The sequence below is a fragment of the Mirounga leonina genome, unplaced genomic scaffold (assembly GCF_011800145.1).
Source record: "Mirounga leonina isolate KUSES-001 unplaced genomic scaffold, KU_Mleo_1.0 Mir_93, whole genome shotgun sequence".
Taxonomy (NCBI): domain Eukaryota; kingdom Metazoa; phylum Chordata; class Mammalia; order Carnivora; family Phocidae; genus Mirounga; species Mirounga leonina.
In genome coordinates this window covers 52,525,834-52,551,676 of record NW_023270854.1, presented here as the reverse complement: position 1 = coordinate 52,551,676, position 25,843 = coordinate 52,525,834, and the positions used below count along the sequence as shown (strand labels likewise).

The 25,843-nt window shown below is 41.3% G+C and overlaps 1 protein-coding gene across 6 annotated transcripts in view; it reads left to right on the top strand.

Annotated features, from left to right (window-relative positions):
- Positions 1–25,843, top strand: part of DLGAP1 (DLG associated protein 1) — a 312,708-nt gene that overhangs the window by 196,363 nt on the left and 90,502 nt on the right. For 3 of the 6 annotated variants that reach the window (XM_034996205.1, XM_034996208.1, XM_034996207.1), the window contains exon 5: positions 4,243–4,272. The exons of the other annotated variants lie outside the window; for them this stretch is intronic. In XM_034996205.1, coding sequence (XP_034852096.1) covers positions 4,243–4,272 — 30 coding nt within the window. The remainder of the gene's footprint in view (positions 1–4,242; positions 4,273–25,843) is intronic. 6 annotated transcript variants of the gene reach the window in all.

The window sequence follows — 25,843 nt, the reverse complement described above, 5'->3', positions numbered from 1 at the left end:
AGACAGTGGTCAATATAATGAAATCTGAGGATTCTGCCCATTAGTATCCACAATTAAGACAATATGTTTGAATTACATTTGCAGGGATTGATAAAATTCCCTTTTTAGGATGTCAGGAAACACTTGGGAATGATCACTTACTCATTAGATAAATATTTGAGTATTTGCTCTACACCAGGCACAGTTCTAGCCAAGGGAGTTACAGCAGCAAGCAAGACAAACCAGGTCTCTGCTCTCATTCTGCTTACATGTTAATGAGGCAGACAGATATAAACAAGGAACCTAGTGATAAATCAGTGACATAATCCCAAGTACTGATAACTGCTATAAAAGAAATAAATAAGAGAGAGGGTCTACAGAGTTCCTACTGGGTCTGCTCTAAATACAAGAATCAAGGAAATGCTCTCTGAGGAAGTGACATTTGAAGTAAAATCTGAACGAAGAGAAAGGGCTAGGTGTAGGAAGATCTAGCAGGTCAGGGGAAAGCTCTCAAGCCAGAGGGAGCAGCAAAGGGCACCTCAGGGGCAGAAAGGAATTAGCATTGCAGGGCACCCGGAGAAGACCAAAGTGGCCAACGCATCTTGAAAAAGGGAGAAAGTGACATAAAATCAGCAGGAATAGGGGCGCCTGGGTGGCTCAGCCGTTAAGCGTCTGCCTTCGGCTCAGGTCATGATCTCAGGGTCCTGGGATCGAGCCCCACATCGGGGTCCCTGCTCTGTGGGGAGCCTGCTTCTCCCTCTCCCACTCCCCCTGCTTGTGTTCCCTCTCTCGCTGTGTCTCGCTCTGTCAAATAAATAAATAAAATCTTAAAAAAAAAAAATCAGCAGGAATATATGACATAGGGCCTTGACAGCTAGGGTTAAAAATTTTATTACTAATTCAACAATAATGAGATATCACTGGAAGATTTGAGTGAGCCCTGGTCATTCACACTTGAGCATGGATTATTTTAACTTGACTCTCTAAAAATTATTTTAGATCATCTGAAATTAATAATTAGGTGAGAAATTAGGCAGGAAAGAAGGTGGAATAACTTTGGAATTGAAGAACTGTTGCAGAAAACATACCCGGGTAGTGATTTGCTCTGGAAGACAATAGACACGGTCTGCACGAATCACCCACAAGATTAGGAATTTTGCTACACTAAAGATATCAAGTTGAGGGAAGAACAGTTAGCTTTCTTTTCCTTTTCTCTCTTTTTTTAAAGTTTTTTTTCAAACATTTGCAGACGATGAAACTTTAAAGGGGGGACGGGGAGGAGTAGGATCCATTGTGTGTATATATACATATATGTATGTGTTATGGCTTACCCTGAATTCCAGGCAATGTCAATGTCAGCCAGTCGCCAGATAACGTCAATCGTGTGTCCTGGAAGTCAACAGTGCTACGTGTAGCTTTTCAGCATCGACATCAACCATTTCTTAAATATTCAAATTTTTAAAAATATTCGTATTTTAAAATAAAATGTTTTCCCCTCATTCTACAATTTTTGTATAATATTAAAAGTAGCTATCTAATTAGATTTGGCTAATTCTATATTTTCACTACAACATAGTTACTTTGCAATATCTTTATAAAGGCCTGTTCTACTATAAGAAAAAGCCTGGTTTGGGGTTTAAAAAAAAAAAAAGGAGAAGTCTATATGGAGTTGATGAATCACTAATGTTTTTATTAATATAATGTTAATAATTAGAGCTCTAAAATCAGACTGTTATTTGTTTTTTAACTTACCTTTTTGCCCTTATTCAATAAATGTATTACTGGGCTCTGGTCCACCACCACCCACAAATCCCATAAAAATTTGTTTAGATTTTCTTGCTTTACCAGCATAAAGCCTGATCAGAGCACCTTGATTAGAGCACATTGTTGTCCTTTTATCTGAATGCATTTGCTGACACCATGGTTATACACAAAAATAAATATGGCTGAAAAAAAAGTCAATATCATGACCTGATTTCCTGTATAAGAATTCTACAGTTTATTTTTTTTTAAAGATTTTATTTATTTATTTGAGAGAGAGAATGAGAGAGAGAGAGCATGAGAGGGGGAGGGTCAGAGGGAGAAGCAGACTCCCCGCCGAGCAGGGAGCCCGATGAAGGACTCGATCCCGGGACTCCAGGATCATGACCCGAGCCAAAGGCAGTCGCCCAACCAACTGAGCCACCCAGGTGCCCCAGAATTCTACAGTTTAAAAAAAAAAAAAAAACAGGATCATTGCTTAATAAGCCAGTGACTCATCCCTCTTGGCATAAGTAGACTTGGCAAGTCCATTTAGGTTATGTTTGTGGTTGATTGTCAGTGACTGTTATTTCCCAGGTGATCTGTGGATAGTATATTTTTACATATGACAGTTTTTAAAGGTTTTGAAATTACTGGAAAAATAATAGCAAATGCTAAGCTTACTTAAGTGTGCCTCGTTCAGTTAAATTATAACCCGTTTTATGAATAGCTCAGGAAGTATTCTGAAGATCAAGATTTTCTTCTCTGGGCCTAAGTGGAAAGAAACATCACTGATGACAACGTTACGCTAGCCCTGATTCACACCAACTTGCAAGAGTGAATTCTTATATTTTGAGGTGTTTTGTGAGCCCATTATCAAACACAGCCATTATTATAAAAGATATAAACTTCTAATTAAATAAATTATATTAAAAACAAAGGTAATAAATACTTAAAACTCTATCCTTCCTCATCATTTGACTACAGTTTACTTTCCATACTCTTGAGGTTGTTTACAACAACTGTACTTGCATGGTCAAAATACTACCGAATGGTATTGCTCCTTGCCCATCTCTTTTCAACTCCACATTCGCGACATCAGCCTGGTAGCTTGAAATACGCCATGGTGGAAGTATTTACCTAGTGTTAAAGTTGAAAGCGTTTTAATTTAATGAAAATAATTTATATGACAGTGTGGAAAATGGTTCAACAGTAAACCACAGAAGAGATAAAATGATACTAAATTTATTGGGGAAAGAGCAGATTGGGATGAAACTCAATGTGTGATTTTGTCAAATCATGATTGACTTGCTAGCTATGAATACAAGAATTGGACCAAACTCAACAAAAGCATTCTGTGTGAATCAATTGACTATATGGAACTTGAAATAAAGAGCATTGTGTATTTTATTATTATTTTTAGATTATTTATATCAATAAAAATCATGATAAGCACACCTACATTTTTATGCATACTTTTTGCCCTGAAGAGTCCCTTATTAAACATTGACCAGACACTACTGGTTCTGCCGGAAAGATGAAATTTGATAGGTAACTTAAAAGCAGCTGTTTTAAGAAAGTTGTAGTGGAGAGCAAGTTTGTCTCTTTGTTAACAGTCTGTTAAAAGCAGTGTGTGTTCACGCTCATACCAATTTGGCTTATCAATTTTGAAAAGGGTTTTGTTTCAGTTTTTAATTTGAAACTCCTCTGGTTGGAAAGAGAACCAGAATGTCAACCACATGAAACTGTAAATAGACATTTTTGCTCAGCCTAAAGTATCATGGCTCTCACATAGGGTTTGAGGAATATTATTTATTTATAACTATGACCTACCAAAAAAATGATTTTTTAATCAAATCATTGGATCCAGTCTATTTATCTCAGTTGAGTATTTTCACCTTTAAATGCACCAAAAAGGCACATGAATATCCAGTCAAGAGTAATGTCTACTTGCTTCATGAACAATTTGACACACTCAGGGAGCCCTTTCACTGACCTGCAGGGAGCAGGATCGCTGAACACATCCAACCAGTAAATGGCCTGTGGCCCAACCACCTCAGAGAAGGAAGTTGCCAGATCACACCATGGTTTTTAACCACCTGTTACATATTTCGACAGAAACCCTGCCCCGACATGTATCAAATGATCTCTATACATAGCAGTAAATAGAAAGTACTAGACACTGGTGTCCCGTTGTGTGAAGTTTCATCAATTCATTATCTAGCATGATTTATTTACAGAAATAGTCATTCAGACCGACTTGGCCGTTGTTTTATCCAAAAACGTGTCAGATCCCTTATTCAGCGAAAAACTCCCCCAAATGGTTTGAGTGGGGTAAATGAAGACACCATTTAGTCTAATCATGGACTGAAAATTAATTTGTTCTCAAAGTTGATGTTTGTTTAGTTAAATCCCCAAAATGCCAGCAAAAACTCTAGATCCGAAGCATGTGTGTGTTTTGAGAAGACCAGAAGAGGTCATTTGGGTCCATTATATAACTGCCACTTTTTGTTTTTATTCAAGGTGTCATAAAACTGAGTTCTGCAGTTGAAGGTACGTTCTCACCACCACAAAACCAATACTGTTTTGCTTGAAGGTTGCCTCGCGTGGCTTTGTAGGCAGAAAGCGTCTGTGGCAGCAGTGTGTGGTGCCTGTTCTAATCGCCTGCTGTCAGCCTTCTGTCTGTGTCTCTCCTCGTTCTGGTCATTTTATGCCATGAGTCTCTCGGGCCTCCACAAGTGGCATGAACACTGACCCAAGAGGGCGCCTTTAGGAGAGTGAACGCGTCTGGTTCTGTTCCCTGGTGTGATTGCCTCCGATCCAGGGCTCTTTACAGATCCCCTTGCTCTCCAGCAGCCTTATTTGAGGTTGGACATGGAGTCTTGCCAGGAACCTTGCCCCCCATTCTCTCAGCAGGGCCTTCTCTCTACAGTGTTCTGGTCCCTCATCCCAACATAGCCAACGTGCTTGCCCAAGGAGGTGGCGTGGAGTTGTTTAAGCTCCTTGACGAGAACACTAAGTGGCGAAGGCATTGACTAAGCCTCAGACGCAGCTTTTTCTCGGGCAGTGCGATCCACCAGCCCGAGGAGGGCTGGGAAGCTGGGAGGACCAGCTTCCTTCAGTGGTCTTTGTATCACCCATACCTAGCGAGCGGCAATCCCCTTTAGTCGTGCATCCAGGACGCTAAGAAGAGGGGGGAAGGGGGTTTAAGGAAAGAGGATTGGTGTGGGAGAGGACAGCAGGGTTTGCTAACCCCCAAGAATGTTAAAAATACCCCGTCGTCTGAAATGATTGGTTATTGGTATAAAATTGATCTCCTTATCTTCATAGAAGCACACAGTCCGCAAGTAGCGAATGTGTCATTTTCCCTTCCTGTGAGTTTCTGTGTTTGCTTTGGGTGTGTGTGTTCTCATTTATCGGGAGTCTGTCAGTCATGCTTCGGAGGTTCCTTCATCCCTACTTAATCAGGGGAGGCTCCTTGGAAGAGGTGGTGGGCTTTCAGGTGAGTCTTCACATTTAATGGGAGCTGTGGCTTGATGAATGGGCAATGCATGGAGGTGGGAAGTGGAAAAATGCCAGGGGGTAGGAGTGGTGAGACCATCTGCTTAATTCAAGCAAAGGGATTGGATGGGCTGGGGTTTGAAGGCTGGGAGATGAGGGAGGAGCTCAGTCACATACCCACAGGACTGGCGGACCCGAAATGGGGAACTCTGTGCCTCAGGTAGATATGGTACCTTCACGTTTTACAAAACAAAGCTGAAAGGCTGTATTTCTGACAGTCACAGTGGAAAGCATGCCGCTCTTCTCAAGTAAGCAAAAGACCAGGAGAAGGTGCAGGCAGTGGTGTTACCAGGTCGAGAAAGGAGCAAAATGTCACACTGAGGGCAAGGGAGGGTACTGTGAGAGTTCCAGGCCTCTACGAGGCCAAGCAGGAGTCGAGTTTTCTCGGCACGGGAACATGTACTGAGAGACTATCCAAGCCTCTCCCGGCCTAACAAAACAGAGACACAGCAACAAAATGAAGCAGGTCCCTGAGAATGGCCTTGTCTGCAGAAACTCCCCATGGCAATGGAGCCGGTAAGTTTCAGTTAATTATCTGTAGAATTCCAGATAACAGTTGGTCCACCCTGGGCTGTTTTGATGTTTTATCAAGGAATGGCTTTGAAGTCCGAGCTTTACGTTGCCTGTTTGGCTTAAGAACCGTATTCCACTTGCAACAAAAGGATGGAAAGACAAAATAAACGTTCTAAAAAGCCAGGAAGCCATGAGAACGTTAGATAACTTAAAAACTCTTGTTCTGCTGGAACTATTATTCCATTCATCGTTTTGCTAGTAACTCCTGTCACTACTGGGTAGCATAGCCTAGCTGAACCCCCCAAACAGGTTTGTGTTGTCCAGAGAATGATGAGAGTCGGGAAAAACAAGGGCAAACAGCAGAATGACTACTTGGGGCTTTTTCAGCAGCCTCCTTATCTCTTGGCTTCCTCTGAGCCCCTGGGGCTCACGGGAAGTGCGCTAAGGCAGCTGTGGATATCTGAGGTCGGGCCCACTTCAACTGCTGCTTGAGCATCTTTGGGCCAGCTTCTTGGCTGAGGGCTGTGGAAGCTGGAAGGCTTGGGAGCATGCTCTGTTGTAACTGTGTTAGAACACGTGTGCTCAGGGGGCTGTCTGGAGTGCAGTTTTGGGGGGGGGGGTGCGTGTGCTCAACGCATGCATTCTTGGTGCATCTGGAATGTGAGATTTTCGACCAGCATGCTCAGTGGAATGCGTGTGAGACTATCTCTTGGTTCAAAATCAAACCTCAGACAATAGTCTTTATGAATGCTTAGCTGATTACTCTACTTGCTATTTTCCATCTGTGGTATGAACTTAAGGCAGCTTCCTCCAGCTAATCATGTCAAGGAGTATATAAATCAGTGGAGGGGATCCATGCCCAAAATGAAACCTACCTTTTCTTTAGGAATGACTCTGTTTTGGGATTATCGTAGAACTCTAAAAATAGCAAGTAATTATTTTAGGTAGCTTGTCTTTTCTTTTTAAGGAAAAACAATTCTCAAAGTTGTAAGAGAAAAATCAACAAAGATTCCCTGTGCTACTTCCCACCAAGTGTTTTTGTCATGCAACTTTCTTCTCTCTCTTTCTCTGAAGCAGGGGTGCCCCCTTCAGCATTTTGCAGCTTCACGTAAGCTTTTTAAATCAGCAGAAAGAAAAAAGCTATTTATATCGCATTAATGGTAAGGTTAAAAGTCAAATGTCCTTTCACGTTTTAAAGACTGAAAATTATGCTTAAACAGTAGCACACATCAATGCTGTCGTGATTTTGCAATGAAGAAAAATACTTGACCAGAAAAAAACTTAACTTTGAAAGAAATAGTTGCAAAGTTTTATCGATAACACCGATGAATTCCCGACTCTAATTTTTATTGATAATCCCACTGGGAGAAAATCAGGGTAAGAGAGAAAAATCCAGAAGCAAACTGGGAGAAAAGGGAGGTGGGAGGTGTTTGGGGCATGGTAATGGGAGAAAAACTCTTTCATCCAATGGAGGCAAAACCATTCTGTACCACGAATTCCATGATAGAATCTTCTAAATATTCCTCTTAGAAGGGATTTTCCCTCTTGAAATTGAAGCAGGGAGAAGGCAAGGAGCCAGGCATGTATTTCCACAAGTAGGACCAGCACACCAGCCTCATCAAGGAGAAACAAGAACGCATGTCACAAAGAGTTGAGTCATGCCTGAGTGAGGCCTGCCCTGACATTCTATAGGCAGCTCCTTCTTTCCAGGGAGGAAGGGGCCAGCCCCAGCCAGCAGATGCACAGTGTGTTCAGACACGCAGCAAGGGGAGCACTCAGGAGGAGGCATCCAGCCTGCAGGGACAAGATGAGACAGCAGAGGCTGATGACTGATAACCAGGGTGTGTTCTGCGAGGAGAACTTGCCTCAGAAGTGATTTGTTTAGACCTCATAGGTAGGTGAGAATCCAAAATACCAAAATGGCATCAAATTCTTCTGAAAGCCTATACAAGGGAATGAAGTTTGGCTTTTTTTGAAAAGTTCCACGTCTTCAAAAATGGGAACAGATGAGCCACTATGAAAAAAATCTAACAGACAAGATGGTTCTCCAAGCCCTGGCCCGCAATTATCTCCTGTGTGGGCATGCTGTGGGGCTTCAGTTAGCTGTAGAGGTGAAACCTGTGTGAACAGTAAAATCATCTGTCTCCATGACCAGCTTCCATTTCATCAACAAAAGCTCCCCTGGGCATGTGGAGCTTTTGTTTTCCTTTTTTCTTCTTGTCACTACATTTTATTTAGATAGGTTTTAAGTATCTTACTTCTCCATGATAATGGCTCATGAGCCACAATCCCCTTCAGGGCAGGGGGCCTTAGGACTTTTGTCATATCTGAGGTGGTGCTTTCTACGGCCTCATAGCCTCTGATGCAGAAAATGAAATGACTCCTCAGGCATAGGAGGAAAATAAGTAAAAGCTTTAGTCAATCTTTGTTCTCATTTTCAAAATTCATAATACCCACAGCTTAATGTCTATATTGTAAATCTATAAAAATTGGAGCTATGCTTCCAACACGAAGCTATGATCTGGCTTTACCTGCATGTTGAATACTGAAATACTGTTTTCCATAGTAGGACATGCAGTGTATCTCAAAATATCCCTGTCAGAGTTGATTTGGGCTGCTGCAGCTTGGTGGCTTCCACAAGAGATTTCTTTCTCACTGTTGAGAGGGCCGGAAGTCCAAGATCAAGTCACCAGCAGATCTGGTGTCCAGTGCGGTCACTCTTCTGCTGAGTTCTGTGTCCTCACATGGTGGAAATGGGAGGGAGCTCTCTGGGATCCCTTTTATAAGCGCCCTAATCCCATTCATGAGGGGCTCCACTTTCTTGTTCACCTCCCAAAAGCCCCACCTCCTAATACCATCACCTTGGGCGGTAAGGTTTCAACGTATGAATTTGGGGGGGACACAAATGTTCACACTATAACCCCAAATGAATTTAACACTTAAAATATATTCCAAATTTATTAATGTCATTTCCTCCCTAGCTGAATTTTGTTCTTGTCATTGTGTCTATTTTTTGAGCAAAGCCCGTATGCTCAGTTGTCAAGTTAGACGGGGGTAAATCCATTAACAAATAGATAGCTGATGGACCTATTTCTAGTAATAAATTTAGAATGAGGTCTCAACATTTGTACCGTGGGAAATCAAAACCAAACATATTTTCAGACCTTTAAGTCAGATAGCTACAGAGATAGGGAAGGGCTGCCTGGGGTAAGTAGTTCCTCCTGGTTCCACCAGAATGAAAGGCAGAAAGCAGTGTGTCAGGAAGCTAAAAATGGAATATTGTAGAAAGGGAAATCAATACTCAAGAGTTTTGTTTTTTTTTTTTAGATTTTATCTATTTGACTGAGAGAGACACAGCAAGAGAGGGAGAGCACAAGCAGGGGCAGAGGGAGAGGGAGAAGCAGGCTTCCCGCGGAGCAGGGAGCCTGATGCGGGGCTCAATCCCAGGACTCTGGGATCATGACCTGAGCCGAAGGCAGACACTTACCAACTGAACCACCCTGGGATCATGACTTGAGCTGAAGGCAGACGCTTAACAACTGAGCCACCCAGGCGCCCCAAGAGAGTTGTTTCTGCAAAGAAACCTAGACCTCCTGCTTACAAGGCTAACTTTGAACCTGGATCACCCTACTGAACAAATGTTTTCTTCTCAAATGTATTTTGCTGAGACTTACCATACTTTGGGTGAAATTTTCCTATTACATAGTAATGTCTCCGGCAGGATGAGCATTAAGTCAAGAATTTACCAAATAGCTTCCAAAAAACTAGGCTCCTCCTGAAATGGCAAGGATGACCCAGTTTGACCCAGAAACTGGCAGAGGAGTCAAGGTGTGCCTAGTTTCCAGTCTTTCTTGGGGTTACCCTCACTTCAGATAGCACTAACCTCGAATAACTCCTGGCAGAGGTTCAGAGCTCTCTCACATTCATCCTTTTTTTTTTTTTTTTAAGTTTTTCTTTCTCCTCTCCCCCAGCTACATTTCTTTTTCTGCCCTGTGGTAGAAAGTGAACAGGGTGCCCCCTCAGGCAATAGAAAGCCAACCACTAATTGGATGAGTTTGGCCACTAACCACCATTTGCCTTGTTGTCCGATAAAATGGAGACCTCTATTTCTCAGGGCAGCTGTAAAGACCAAACAATATATGTAAAGGACTTAACATAGTGTACAGAATACAGTAGGTGCTCAATAGGCTCTTGTTCTCTTCTTTACTTTTGCTCATTCTCTGCAGTCTTCCCAAGCCTTCCTACAGCACCCCCTCCTCCCAGTGCCCAAAGATCTTGCAAACAAATAATCACTTCCACTAGGATTATATCGTAGCCTGCGGCTGAAAGTCAGTTTGATTTGGGGTAAAGCCACAGACAAACAACCAGCCTAAACCTTAGCTTTCCCACTTTGAGAGAACTTAGAGAGAAGCAGCTAGGAATAGGGTTCCCTGATTACCTCACCAGGAGCCATGACATCTCTGTGGAGAGGGGAGCAGCTCCCCGAGTGAGCAGTGCCAGGAGCCAACCCCAAACTGGGGGTATTCTCATCAGATGGGATTGTCCCCTTACCTGCTCTTCTAGTCCCGGGGGCTGGGAAGAAAGGAAAGGTTTTCAGGCTGGTTCAACAAAGTGTTAAAGACTAATTTCATCAATATTAATAATATTTTCTTATGAAGCAGTTTATAAATTCACAATGTTCCTCAGTGCACCATTTGTCAACACTGGAAGTTTTTGAATAAGGAGGACTAAAGTGATTACAACCACAGATATCCAGAGAGCAGCCTTCTGTAAATCTTTGAACTTCTGTAGCCAAAAACTATTCTCTGCTGAGTAAGAAGGCTTGAGCACCTGGCAACAAATTAGCATAACCCAGAAAACCACTTGCATCCAAAGCGCCATAACCTAACCTTCACCACCCTCTCTGGGGTAGGAAATAGAAATTTATAAATCAAAATCAAGCTGTAAAGGAAAATCTACCAATTTTAGACAATGGCTTCTTTTCTTTCTCTTCTTTTTGTTTTTTAAGTGTGTAAGTTTCAATATCTATGTGTTTGTTTTTATTACTTTTAGCAATCTACCGGAAGTTGTCAATGTAAACAAAGCTCCTCCTTTAAAAGAATACCTAAGTCGGGCGCCTGGGTGGCTCAGATGGTTAAGCGTCTGCCTTCGGCTCAGGTCATGGTCTCAGGGTCCTGGGATCGAGTCCCGCATCGGGCTTCCTGCTCCTTGGGAGCCTGCTTCTCCCTCTGCCTCTCTCTCTGTCTCTGTCTCTCATGAATAAATAAATAAAATCTTTAAAAAAAAAAAAAGAATACTTAAGTCTATTAAGCTATGTAAGAAGGCAGCTTTTAAGGACAGTGGTCTAATCAGCACTGGTCTTTGAAGCCAACTCAATAGGGGTATCAGAGCCACTTCTAGTACTACTATCCTGAATTTAGAAAATGGCTTTTACATTTTAAATCTGCAATTATAGTCTGAACTTACTGTTCATTTTGGAGCATACCGTAATTCAGACAACTGCTAAAATCACTTGATGCTGGGGTTTGGAGTTTGACCTTGGAAATTACACCCTCTTAAATTATCCATCACACCCATTAAAATTAACTGTAAAATCAACTTGAAGATGATCCCACGTATATTTGGTAATTTAACTAAGATGTTTACATACCTAAATATTGCTGCAGGTGCACATACAACAGCTCTGTTAAAGGCATGAATGCTTTAAGTTGAAAGAGCACGCGTACGACTTTTGTTTGGTTTTGCTGACAATAAAGCCAAAGCATTTTCACAATAATATGTCAGTGAAATGCAAAATCAGATGCCAGTCCCAACACCGTACAGATCAGAAATGTTTTGGAGATATGTATGGATGTTCAGATGTTTCCTAGTTTTAACCAACACATATGCTTAGGTGAACACAAGAAAGCTACCAGATATGGCTCTGTGGAACGGAGGAGTGTTGGTTGAATATATGCCCATCAGGAAACAGAGGCTAGTTTTTTGGGTTTTATTTAAAGATTTTATTTATTTATTTGAGACAGAGAATGAGAGACAGAGAGCATGAGAGGGAGGAGGGTCAGAGGGAGAAGCAGACTCCCTGCCAAGCAGGGAGCCCGATGCGGGACTCGATCCCGGGACTCCAGGATCATGACCTGAGCCGAAGGCAGTCGCTCAACCAACTGAGCCACCCAGGCGCCCGAAACAGAGGCTAGTTTAATTTCCTTTCAAGTATTGATTTTATAGATGGCCTCCTCAAATATAAACTCCTAACACGAGTTTGGAACACACCGTTTTGTAATAAAGTATAGGATAGTAAAAAAGACATTCCTAGTTTCAAACTTTGTAGCCATGACTTCTTGACTGTGCTATAATCAGAAGCAAGTGACTGAGCCACACTGGCCTTATCTGTAAAACGGGGTGAGAGCTACTTAGCACACTCCAGATGGTTAAAGGCTTAAATAAAATGAGATAATGTTGAAGTACATAGTAAAGTGTTTGGCCTACAGACACTCAATATATTTTAGGTGTTTATTTATGTTGTTTTGTTTTTACTTTTATGACATTGGCTCAAAACTCCTAGAAGTTGAAGGGTGCCTGGCTGGCTCAGTTGGTGGAGCATGCGACTCGATCTCGGGGTTGTGAGTTCGAGCCCCACATTGGGTGTAGAGATTACTTAAAAATAAAAAATCCTTAAAAAAAACCCAAAAAACCCTCCTAAAGGTTGAACTGCTGGGTCAAAGGGTAAATGCACACGTATTTATACTAGACATTGCCATATACCCCTCCGCAGGAGCTGTGCCTTCTCACTTGACTGGCAATTTATAATAATATAAAAAATGCCTATCACCTGGGTATGCTTTTTAAGTCCTGGACAAAGAGCTAGACTATTGATAAGAAATGAAGGCAAGTAATAATACAAAGAGCTCACATTTGCTGAGCACTTTATAAACTGTTACAAACTTTATAAACTGTTCATAGTTATAGCAAGCAAAGAGAACATTATCTCATTAAAACTTCACAGTAATTCAGTAGTTATTTTTATTATCATCTGGTTTTAGAAAGGAAGAAACCGAGGCATGGAGAAGTTACTAACTCAAGGTCATAGAATTTTTCAAACCCAGGACTGAGTAACAATTGAACACTTGAAGTCATCTGCCACACTACCCTCCTTTTCTATATGCCTGCATCTCTGGATAGGTTAAAAGTGGTTTTATTTCAGTTTGTTATAAACTGTCCAGGAGATACCGCACACAGTGAAATCTCCAACTTTATATATAGTACCAACGGCTTCCAGGCACAATTTCACAAGAGTCAATGAAAGAGCAGCTGGTTAGTTTTTGTAAATAATTACAGTGGAGCATATATAAGTAAACATAATCCAGAATGTGTGTCTATCCGTGACAGGCATTGGTTTGGCTGGTCCTATTTAAGAAGGGGATCTAGATGTTGATGGAGATTGCTTCCTGGAGACCCTGAACAGAAAGAACACCATGGCCTGGAGACGAGGTTTGAGTTTCACCTCCATACTTACCTACCTGCTTGCCTTAGGCAAATCAGTTCTCATCCTGCAGGGGAGTAATGAGGTGATTTAGGAGTTTCATAGGCCCAGGAATCAGCTTCTTTTAGAAAATCCACCCTGTAGGGGTGACTGGCTGGCTCAGTTGGTAGAGCCTGTGACTCTTGATCTCAGGGTTGTGAGTTCAAGCCCCACTTTGGGTGTGGAGCCTACTTTAAAAAATAATAAATTAAATAAATAAATAATAAAACAAGGGAGATTAATGGGGCACCTGGGTGGCGCAGTTGGTTAAGCAGCCAACTCTTGGTTTTGGCTCAGGTCCTGATCTCTGGCTCGTGAGATGGAGCCCCATGTCAGGCTCCGTGCTCAATGCAACCTGCCTAAGACTCTCTGCCCCTCTCCTGCCCCTCTGCAATAAATAAGAAAGTCCACCCCGCACATTTCAAAAATTTTACAATGATCCCCATTCCCATTAATGAGCTTTCTGTAAACATTTTGAAAGAGTTTTTATCTACAATTAAAATTACACATGTAAAACTGAATTCATTTACAATTAGCTCTGATTCCTTGGCAACTGTACATATTTCAGAATTTCTCACAAAATGAAAAATACCTAATCCACAAAGTATGTATTTTCAAATGTAATGGTATTTTGTTACAATTAGTGATGCTAACATAATGGTAGGTTAGAACAGCATTTCATTAAATTTTTATTAATTTTGATTTTGCAGTTTTTATTCACGGTTTAGTGCCTGTCACTCTTCTTTCAAGACTCAAATATTTTATATCCTCTTGAAATTCTTACAAGCTCGGGCCTGCCACCTGCAGCACATAGGACCTAATAGGAATACCTATCCTATGGTCTTATGGGATTGCTGTGGGATTAAGTGCACTCTCTCTCTCTGTCAAATACATAAATAATCCAAATAATAATAATAATAAAATCATCAAGAAGAGAAAATACATTTCTAGTATTATATTTATCCAAAAAATTCACGTGTGGGGCACCTCACATGCGAGGCTAAGAATCCAACTCTTTAAAAAAAAAAAAAAAAGAATCCAACTCTTTTTTTTTTTTAAGATTTTATTTATTTGCGAGAGAGAGAATGAGAGACAGAGAGCACGAGAGGGAGGAGGGTCAGAGGAAGAAGCAGACTCCCCGCTGAGCAGGGAGCCCAATGTGGGACTCGATCCCGGGACTCCAGGATCATGACCTGAGCTGAAGGCAGCCGCTCAACCAACTGAGCCACCCAGGTGCCCAAGAATCCAACTCTTAAGGACTAGAAGTACCTCATCTCTAGAGTGAAGTGTGCATATTTGCTATCATGAATTTGTTGCTATGTATAGAAAAACCAATCTACTATTGATACCATAAAGGACCAAGATATAAAGTTGACCCTCGAACAGTGTGGGGTTTTGGGATACCAACTTCCTGCATAGTCAAAAAGCTAAATATAAATTTTGACTCCCCAAAAACTTAACTACTTATAGACCACTGTTGACTGGAAGTCTTACCAATAACATAAACTGCTAATTAATACATATTTTGTATGTTATATATATATATATATTATATGCTGTATTCTTACAATTAAGTAAGCTAGAGAAAAGAAAATGTTATTAAGAAAGCCATCAAGGGAGCACCTGGGTGGCTCAGTCGGTTAAGCATCTGCCTTTGGCTCAGGTTATGATCTCAGGGTCCTGGGATCAAGCCCCACATAGGGCTCCCTGCTTCTCCCTCTCCCTCTGCCGCCTCCCGTGTTTGTGCTTGCACTCCCTCTCTCTGTCAAATAAATAACCCAAATAATAATAAAGTCATCAAGAAGAGAAAATACATTGCTAGTATTGTACTATATTTATCCAAAAAATTCACATGTGGGGCACCCCACATGTGAGGTTAAGAATCCAACTCTTAATCTCATTTCAGGTCTTGATCTCGGGGTTGTGAGTTCAAGCCCCATGTTGGGCTCCATGCTGGGCATAGAGCCTGCTTTAAAAAAAAAAAAAATCCACCTATAAGTGGGCCTGCACAGTTTAAACCCTTGTTGTTCAAGGGTCAACTATATATAATATACTGGTATATATATATATACACACACACACATATATATAATATACACACATATATATATTATATATAGTACGTTATCTTATTTTTATAAAACTGCCCTTAGAATCTTTAGTAATATATTTAATAGCTATTTATTAATATATGATATATATTAATTATATATAATTAATATCTATATATATCTATATATATGCACAGAGTAGTATTATATAGAAATATGTTGTCTTACTTTTATAGAACACCTGTGTAATCATGTTTGCTGTGCTTCTAAAGGGTATGTTTCAGTATAGGGTAGTTGTTAAGAGTTTAGTTCTAGAGTTTGACTGCCTGGGTTTAAGTCCTGGCTCTCCTATTTACTAGCTGTGTGACTGTGGGCAAGTTAACTAACTTCTCTGGGCTTCTCTTTCCTCACTCACAGTTGAAATGACAATGGTTAATATATAGCAAGTTGCATACACTCAATAACAGATGACCATACTAGTAATAGTAACAGTAGACCTATTAGGAAAAAGGCTGAGAATGATTCTGGACATAAGGGTTTGCTGCAAAGCAAAGAAGCCGTGAGGTTGCTCTGCTTTGAGTGGTAGTCATGACTTGGCTCTCAGCTGGGAAAGGTCTTTTAAATTTACACATCAGTGTAGGAAGAAGGCAAGCACGGGCGCCAGTTTGGCTTCCCTCAACCCTGTGTCTTCAGGGGAGAATGTCGCACAGGGAACACAACTGAGTCCAACTAACCAGCCTCTCGGTGTGCTGGGTTCTTTCAGTCTGGGAGCTTTGTCAGTTTCCATTACTTGTTCAACCAAGGATTCATTTCAGACCCCAGTCAAGGGGCCCTCTGCTCTGTTTCTTGACATGGCAAGTCCTAACTTTCCTGGTTACTTTGAAGTGCTTTTGAAGATCGTATCCTATTATTACACATTAGAAAGAAATATGGTTTTGATCACGGGAGTGGGCCATTTTCCATTACTTGGCCCAGAAATCAAGGATTTTGGCAGAAGGCTTGGAGGAAGAGCCCTTGGCTTTAAGAACAGGGCAACATGGCTCTCAGCCCAGAGCAGGCCTTACACAGGACTTTTATGCCAAGTTACTCCATTTCTTTCTCGATGTCTATTTTTTTCCAACAAGTATTTATTAAGCATCTATTGCACCCAAAACACTACTATCCTAAGAGCTATAAGGGATACAAAAAAAGAAAAATCGTCATGTAATCTATCTCATTAGGCTAATCAATTTAAAGGGCAACTCTATGAATAGCAGTAGTGCAATTATGTCAAATGGTATATTTCTTATCTTCATCAAACTGATGCCTCATCATCACATGCATCCAAGATTTAAGAGTGACCCTTACCTGGGTCACTATGATAGACACTATGCCAAGCTGACTCTTCAGCAACCTCACCTGTAAGCAGATTTTAGGCAAAGGGGCTGTGCTTCCTACACAAAATTCTAGTCCTGTGATAGTCCATGACCTTTGGCTGTCTCCACAAGACAGCACATTCAAGCTCTTCCTATGCTTTTGTACGGGTCCCTCTGGACACAGCTGAGAGCACCCAGGCCATGGACCACAGCTTGGGGACTTCTCTATTTGAAACCAATGGCAGTCAAAAGCTGTACTAGGGAAACAAAGGTACAGCATAATATCAGTTTTTACGTTCTTGTGGGGGTTATTACTGAATATGAAGATGAAATAGATCAAATGAATAAGACATTATACAACCATTGCTGCCTAGTGAATATCCTCTTTGATACTATATACTGATGTGACAATTGTAACATCTTGGCGAACTTTATGCTACCATGAGATTGCTTAGAGCTGTTCTCTTGATAATATAGGAATCAAACACTGACAGTACCAAGTACTGATGGAATAGAATGTTTTGCTGATGTTAAAAGACAGCAAATACCCAATGCCTCCAGAGCTTGATATTACTCTTTAAATTTTCCCACTCCTAAAAATGTAAGATTAACAGAAGAGTCACTGGGATCTTTATAAAGTACATTAACACAATGACGTTCCGAGCAGTGAAATGCACATCAATATGACTGAGAGAAGAAAACAGAAGTATGAGATCACAAGACAGAAGAGGGGGGGAAAGCTGTCTAGCAGAAAAACACAGTGGATAGTGAAACACCAGGTGATTTGTGAGTTGAAAATATTTAAAAGCGCTAGCACAGTGTAAGGATCAGATGGGTCAGTCTTTTTTTTTTTTTTTAAGATTTTATTTTATTATTTGAGAGAGCACAAGAGGGGTAGGGTCAGAGGGAGAAGCAGACTCCCTGCTGAGCAGGGAGCCTGATGCGGGACTTGATCCCAGGACCCTGGGATCATGACTTGAGTCGAAGGCAGTTGATTAACCAACTGAGCCACCCAGGCGCCCTGGGTCTGTCTTTCCCACCACTGCAATTGGTCTTTACCACAACTCTACTGTATTAACATATATATTTTTAAGATCTATTTATTTATTTTAGAGAGACAGACAGTGAGAGAGAGCACGACTGGGGAAGAGAGGGAGAAGCAGACTCCCCGCTGAGCAAGGAGCCCCATGCAGGGCTCGATCCCAGGACTCTGAGATCATGACCTGAGCTGAAGGCAGACACTGTTTAACTCAAGTCTTCCTTATTTAATAGACCCTCCTTACATTTAATTCTACCTTTCAAAAATAAAGAAATGGCAATATCCAATCTGTAACCCCACATTCCTCTTCCTCATATCCATGTTTAAATAGTTATCTTCCAGGCGCCCCAGTCTAGTTTTCTTTTTAAGGAAAGATCAGTCACCTTAGAAAGACATTTGAACTGGTTTCAGATACACAACATATAACTGAAAAAAAATTGTATTGAGCCAGGCACTGTGGAGGTACTGGATTCAGAGATGGTTAAGACACAGGGTCTGTTTTCTTGGGAAGACAGAAGTCTATAATTACAGTACAGTGATGAAAGATTATGAGAGGTACCTTCTAAAAGTTAAGAGAGGACAGGGACAGGGTAAATAATTCAGGAAGGTTTTACAGGACGGATGGTAACAGATACAAAACTTAAAAGACAAATAGGAGTTTGCCAGGTAAAGAAAGAGGACAAAAAATTACAGGCAGAGAAAACAGCATGTGTCAAGCAGCAAGCAGGAAAATAAGAGAAAGGAGCAAAAAGTGTATAGGGAGAGAATAGTAAGAAGCAGAAGAGAATGGGTCAAATTATACAAATGCCAACACAGAGTTGGACTTTATCCTTAGGAAGTGAGGAGCCATTGAAGATCTTAAAGCTAGTGAATGCAATGATCAGGTTTGTCTCTTTAAAAGATAATTCAGAGTCCACAGACTGAGGGTTTTAGAGGGGAGGGCGGTGGGGGAAATGGGTTAGCCTGGTGATGGGTATTAAGGAGGGCACATACTGCATGGAGCACTGGGTGTTGTATGGAAACAATGAATCGTGGATCACTGCATTGAAAACTGGTGATGTACTGTGTGGTGACTAACCTAACAAAATAAAATGTAAAAGATTAAAAAATAAAAGATAATTCAGAAGACAGTGTAGGGAATTAATTAATAAGGGTTTTGACTGGAGGCAGAGAATCCTGTGATTATTATGGAAGACCCTGTCAAGACCAAGGCAATCTATGGGATGAAAGAGATTGGATTCACGAAATTGATGACTATTTAAACATGGATATGAGGAAGAGGAATGTGGGGTTACAAATCGGATATTGCCAATTTCTGTATCTTTGAAAGGTAGAATTAAATGTAAGGAGGGTCTATTAAATAAGAAAGACTTGAGTTAAACAGAAGAAAGCTGTCAGCAAATAACCAATTGCAAGACGGAGATGGTGGCCATCTGTTGAAGGGAATCCCCATTAAGGTACATCCCAGGAAGCTTCTCGCATCCCGGGGAGGTTACCTTCAGCCAATCATCTACCTTCCGCACAGGAGAGGCCACACTCACCGCTCACATGTGAATGAATCACTTGGCTGCATCCGTGATTTAAGTCTAAAAACTTCCAAGGGGATGCTATTTCAATTAAATTGAAATAGCAGGTGAGAAATTTAATATCTGGTAAAGATTAGAATTATTTTATTCACCCCCAATAAACCCATCTGTGCAAGTATATAACAGATAAAGTCCCTTAGTATTTGAGACGAAGCTCATCATGTACAAACATGGTAGCTTTCTAATTACCTCATTTCATGTAGTTGACTATAATAGCATAATTTGAGTTAACAATCCATGGAATGTTTTGTATCAAAATCATAATGTATGACTTAGTAGGTCATGAAATAAGAGAATTCACATAGAAATTCAAGCAATATTCTCAATATAATTTACAAATGTCTGGATTTCATTCATATAATACAATTACACATAAATAAGAAATTGAAAACTTGGAGAAGCAAAAGGTAATTAGACAATGATAGTGAAGTCAAGAAGGAAAGTCCAAAAATGTCTTTTAACCTTTCGGAAAACAAAAAAAGGAAAGGGAGATCAAAGTTTTCAATTAGAGGGAAGAATCTCATTTGGATAGCAATAAATACATATGTTTTTTCCTTTGGAATAGATTATAAAGAGTATAAAACACTGTATTTTAGAAGAATGGTTCATCTTTTTTAACTTAATTTTTCTTCATAATATATACAAGAAATATAAGTCTATGCTGGTAGGTCCAAATCTTACTTTGTTTAAAGAAAAAAGTCTCCACAATACTCATCCAGTCACAATGTCATGGTTTTGTGTATCCCTGCAGATATTTTCTAAACATATACACAAATGGAATAATTATAGTGTATACACAAACAAAATCATTCTCATTTGTTCTACAACTTTTTTCACTTGACATTGTATCTTTAGCATCTGTTAAATTAGTATACATAGAGTTGCTTCCTTTTTTTTTTTAAAGTAAGCTCTATGCTCAACATGGGGCTTGAACTCATGACCCTGAGATCAAGAGTCACATGCTCTACCGACTGAGCCAGCCAGGCGCCCTAGGTTATTTCCTTTTTAATATCTGCATAAAATTCTACTTTTATGGATGGCCATAGGTTATTTAACTTATTCCTTTGTGGAAATTAAAGTAGTATTTAGTATTTTTAGAGCTGAAATTCTTAATCTAGATCAATGAATGGGTTTTAGAGTGTCCCTTCGACCATCTGAAATTAGAATCTCAATTTGTATATGTATACGTGTGTGAATTATCTCTGGAGAAGAGCATCTATAGCTTTCAACAGATTATCTAAGAAGTCAAAGACCCCAAATGTAAAAGGGCCTCTTCATTATAGAATCTGTAGAATTGCAACTTCGGTGAAATTTTAGAAAACAGGATTGAATAGTTATGGAATAGTGTTTCTAAACTTTTTAAAAATCCAAAGCACCTCTTGATATACTTTACATACATACATATACATGATCACCATTAGCATAAATTCCCTCTTTCCACTCAGAAATTCTAATAAACCTCCCCAAAAGAAATATACAAAGCATCCCCCTTTTCCTGTTCCTTTTTGTGGGCGCCCCCCCCAAGTCACAGGAAGAGTCATAGCACCTCCAGCCAAAAAAAAGTGCCCAGGCTTCACTTTCAGTCACTGTAATATAAAAACCAATAAATATTTCATCTTATAAATTTAAAATTATGTTCTCATAGGTTTCACTTGTAGTAATATGGCAGAATCCATACATCCGTAAGTATACATATATATCCTTCAAAACACCCAAGATCTAATGAGTTAATAAGGAGTTACTGGAAAGCGGGAAGTTAGAGAGGTAACTAAAACAGTAAAGGTGCTTCTTCTGCATGGAGGGCATTTGCTGAATCAGGCTGATCGCAAGTTTAGGTTCTGATAATATCCTAGAGTAGGAAGAAGTGAGCAGATGTTAAAGCCCCAGTCTTCCCAAGGAGACGTCTAATGAGAAAACTATCCCATAAAACTTGCACCCCAAAAGATTACACTCTACCCATGAGCATGAACCAGAGTAAGTATATCCCTATGATCCACTTCCCCTTCCCCCCACTCCAAAACAAAACATAGCAAAATAAAACACACATACACCAAGAAAACTCCTACCTTGGTACTAAAGTACTAAAGCTTCATGAGAAGCTGTAACCACACATGGACTTCTTTCACATCCTGGGCCCAAAGTTACATTGGCTGAGTGGTTCAAAGGATCTCAGGCTATGGATATTTCCATGATAATCCTTTACAGAAAAAGGAATATTTTTCTAGGCCCCAAATAACTTTGCAAAATAATTTTGCAAGGAACATGATCTTCTCACTGTCAAAAATGACTAAGCACACAAGGAAACAAGGCACCATGAAGAAGAGAACAGTTGCAACCAACGATTAAGATGTTAAATTATTAGAATTAAAATAAACAGGCTTTGGGCACCTGGGTGGCTCAGTCAGTTAAGCGTCTACCTTCGCCTCAGGTCATGATCCCAGGGTCCTGGAACTGAACCCCATGTCAGGCTCCCTGCTCAGTGGGGAGTGTCTGCTTCTCCCTCTCCCTCTGCCCCTCCCCCTGCTCATGCTCTCTCAAATAAAATCTTTAATAAAAATAAATAAAATAGGCTTTTCCCTTCTAAGAAAGGTAAATCTTAAAGTTTGTGGGATTCAGATGTTATGAATATAGTTATACATATACTGGCTATGTGTAAATAAAAGATAAGCTTTAGAAGATCTACAGGGAACAAGAAACTAAAAGTGATTAGGAGATTTGAAAAAGTAGTTACTTCTGGGGAAAGGAGAGGTGGTTTATAATGGGGAAAAGGTGCAGAGGGGGCTGGGAGCTGGGTGCTTTTAGGGTGCTGATCACATTCCAAATCATGATCCTGGATTGTGGTAATTATTCTTTTAGAATATTACATAGAGAAAGAGCCCCTTGATAAAATAATAAATACATTATAAGGCAACCTATCCTTTTTTTTTTTTATAAGATTGTATTTATTTATTTAAGAGAGAGCACGGGAGCTCCCACACAGGCTGGTCGATGGCGGGGGGCAGGGTGGGGGGGAGCAGAGGAGGAGGGAGAAGAAGAGGGTAAGAATCCAAGCAGACTCCACACTGAGCACTGAGGCTGAGGTGGGACTCTGGGCTCGATCCCACAACCCTGAGATCATAACCTGAGCTAACACCAAAAGTCAGAAGCTCAATGACTGAGTCACCAAAGCATCTCTAGTCTTTACAAAAACTACCCTCTGTCCCGTTTCCCCCCCTGAAGAGTCTGTTATGCCCTCCTGTTGGAGAATCAGCTGGATGATGTTTGAGGTTGTAGAACACAGGGGAATGATTACAGAGATAAGGTAGGAGGAAGCACGCATGCTCAGACAGCCCCTTCTACCTCATGGATCTGTAATGGGGGAGAACATAAAGAAAGACTAATGAACATTCAGACTGAACAAATCCACTCCCCGCATTTTTGTGCTTGGGACCTGGCCCTTGTCTGAAGCCCTACAACTTCTCCAGTCTGTTTGTCCCAAGAGCATACGTAACCTAAGTATTAGTCATCACACACCAGAAATAATTGGTAAAAAAAAGTTAATAATGCTAATAAAATATTAGTACTATTTTTATAGACGATGTAATTCTCTCAGAATTAAATGTTTAACAACTTGAGATGGAATTCACATACCATAAAATTCATCCATTTAAAGTATGTATTTAGATGTTTGGGGGTTTGTTTTAGTAGATTCAGAGTTGTGCAACCATCACCCACAATTTAAGTTCAGAACATTTTCATCATCCCAGTTAGTCACTCTCCACTCCCTACCCCCAAACCTAGGCAACCACTAATCTACTTTCTGTCCCTCAGAATTAAAATTTATGCTTCTGGTTTAACTGCCTTAAAGCAAACTATTTTGTATTATGAATCCTTGAAGCTGTTCCAATTCTAATCTCCTGAAAATAATTCAGGAGAATTATTGCTAATTCAGCCTCCAACTGTTTCCTTTGGGGCATCTGTGTGGCGCCACCTTGAGGAACACTACACATGCCAGGCAGCTCCATGGCAAATGCTTGACCAGGAGGTGTCTCTCCCCACCACCATAACCCACTCAGGCCCAAACACACACACAGCCTCTAACAGGATGTGAGGATAGAAAATGCCAACACAGCAGCAGGTCTTGGCCACCAAAGCTAATAGGTGGAATATATCCATTCCTAAGATAACCTCATGAATAGCTGTAGAATTTGGCAGGCATGCAATCATAGGCGTATAATGGGCTAGAGATAGATTTCCATGGAGGAGGAAGAGAAGCCTGCTTGGGAGAGAAAATGGAGAACCACCTCCTTCGGGAAGCAGGCCAGTAAGGTCCACTGCCAAGAACCCTGGCTAGGTGGCAGGAGAGGCTCTGTGAGGTGGGCACTGAGAGGATGCAAGGGCTCCTTGTTTTGGTTCTTCCCTTTCACACACTCTGCATGTGGTGGTAGATTTTCTTCTAGAAGCATCCGTGAAAGACCATGATTTTGTCTTTTGGGATGGGAGGAGCACCCAATGAAAGCTGCCTGGGGCTCTGTAGTCTATTTCTTGGAGTTTAGATTATTTTGCTCTTGAGGCACTGTCTCAGTCTTTGGAGGCTGCTAGAAAAAATACCAGAGTCTGGGTGGCTTCACAACGGACATTTGTTTCTCACTGTTCTGGAGTCTTGAAAGTCTGAGATCAAAGCGCCAGCAGGGTCAACATCTAGTGAGGGCTCGCTTCTTGGGTTGCAGGCAGTAGCCTTTTTGCTGTGTCCTCACATGACCTTTATATGTGGTGAGAGAGAAAGACAGGCATCTCCTCTTGTAAGGACACTAATCCCATCAGAAGGACCCCTATCCTCATGACCTCATCTAAACCTTATCACCTCCCAAAGGCCCCACCTCCAAACACCATCATTTTAGGGGATAGAGCTTCAACGTAAGAATTTAAGGAGGACACAAACATTCACCCTTAGGTGATATGGCCTAAATCAGATGTAATATTGTGACCAATCCTTCCCTTGGCTTACACAGAATAAATAGAATAAACTTGAATTAAAAGGGGGCAGGATATTCTTCATCTGTTCATTTCCCTTGTTCTTATAATTAGTCTTTATCGTGACCTTTGGGGGCATCTTGAATCTTTTAAAAATTAAACTGTTTCTGTGGAGGTAAAAATCAACAGGCTTTTCCCTTCTAAGAAAGGTAAATTTTCAAGTTTGTGGGATTCGGGTGGTGAGTGAGCGAGCCACAAAGTAGTGTCGTACGACTCAGAGAAAACAACAAGGCAGAAATGAACGGGCAGCCGGGCTGCTCCCCTTGAAATTCCAGGGGCTCCCTGAGCCACTCTGGTTCCCGGAATGCTGTCACTCGGCTGCCTGTGGCGGCTGAGGAAAAACCCAGCAGCTCCCCTAAGGGAGCGGGACAACACCTCATCTGCCATCAGGGGCCAGATCCCCAAAGTGATGCCCTCAGAGCCCCGCACTACACAGGCGGTGGCACAGGCAAGCACAGAGTGGCCGGTCACATTCTGGCAGCGTGTCTACCGGTGGGACCCTCCAACGGTGAAAGGGACCGTTCACACCCTGGTCACCGGTGCCCACTGTCTTCACAGAAAAGGCTGACATGACCCGATCGGCCGGGCTCCTTTTGTGTGTCCTGAGAAAGGAGGGGCAGAGGTGACAGGGGGAAAGCCTGGGTTCCCCTGAGCGCCAGCATTTTATTAATCTCATCTCAAGGGCTGTCACTCACCCAGGAAGGTCCTGAAGGCGCCTCACTTCTGCTTCTGAAGCAGCAGGATGCGGTAGCGGCTGTCTGGGTGCCCTGGAGGCCCCAGGAGGAGGCAGGTAAAGTATCGGAGCCACCCGGACCGGGCACTGAGGGGGACATGGGAACAACCAGCTCGGGACCAGCCACATCCCCCCCACTGCTGCAGAAAGTTCCAGCAGCTGGGAAGCACCGAGAAACGCCTTCACATTATAGGTGACTTTTCCTCATCACCGAGCCTTGAAAAACCTGAGAGAGAGGTGTTAGCAGCACTTAAAATGGGCTGAATCCCTTATAAGGATGAACTTGTGATTTGAATCCCTGATACATGTGAAGCCTGGAAATAGACTAAAATCACGGCTGGAGTAAATAATAGCTCTTTGTTGCAATTAGCAACATGAATTACAATTAATGACAATAAGTAACAATAGTATAAGCATTGACTTCGCCTGGGTGGCTCAGTTGTTAAGCGTCTGCCTTCGGCTCAGGTCATGATCCAAGAGTCCTGGGATCGAGCCCCGCATCAGGCTCCCTGCTCAGCAAGAAGCCTGCTTCTCCCTCTCCCGCTCCCCCTGCTTGTGTTCCCTCTCTTGCTATGTCTCCCTCTGTCAAATAAATAAATAAAATCTTTAAAAAAAATAATAATAAGCATTGACTTCGTTCTAGGCCCTGCCCTAGGACCTTGGCATACATTATTTCACTAAATTTCTCACGACCTCTATCAGATAAGTACTTTAGCATGCCCAGTTACAGACGCAGAGAGATTCAGTGCCCAAG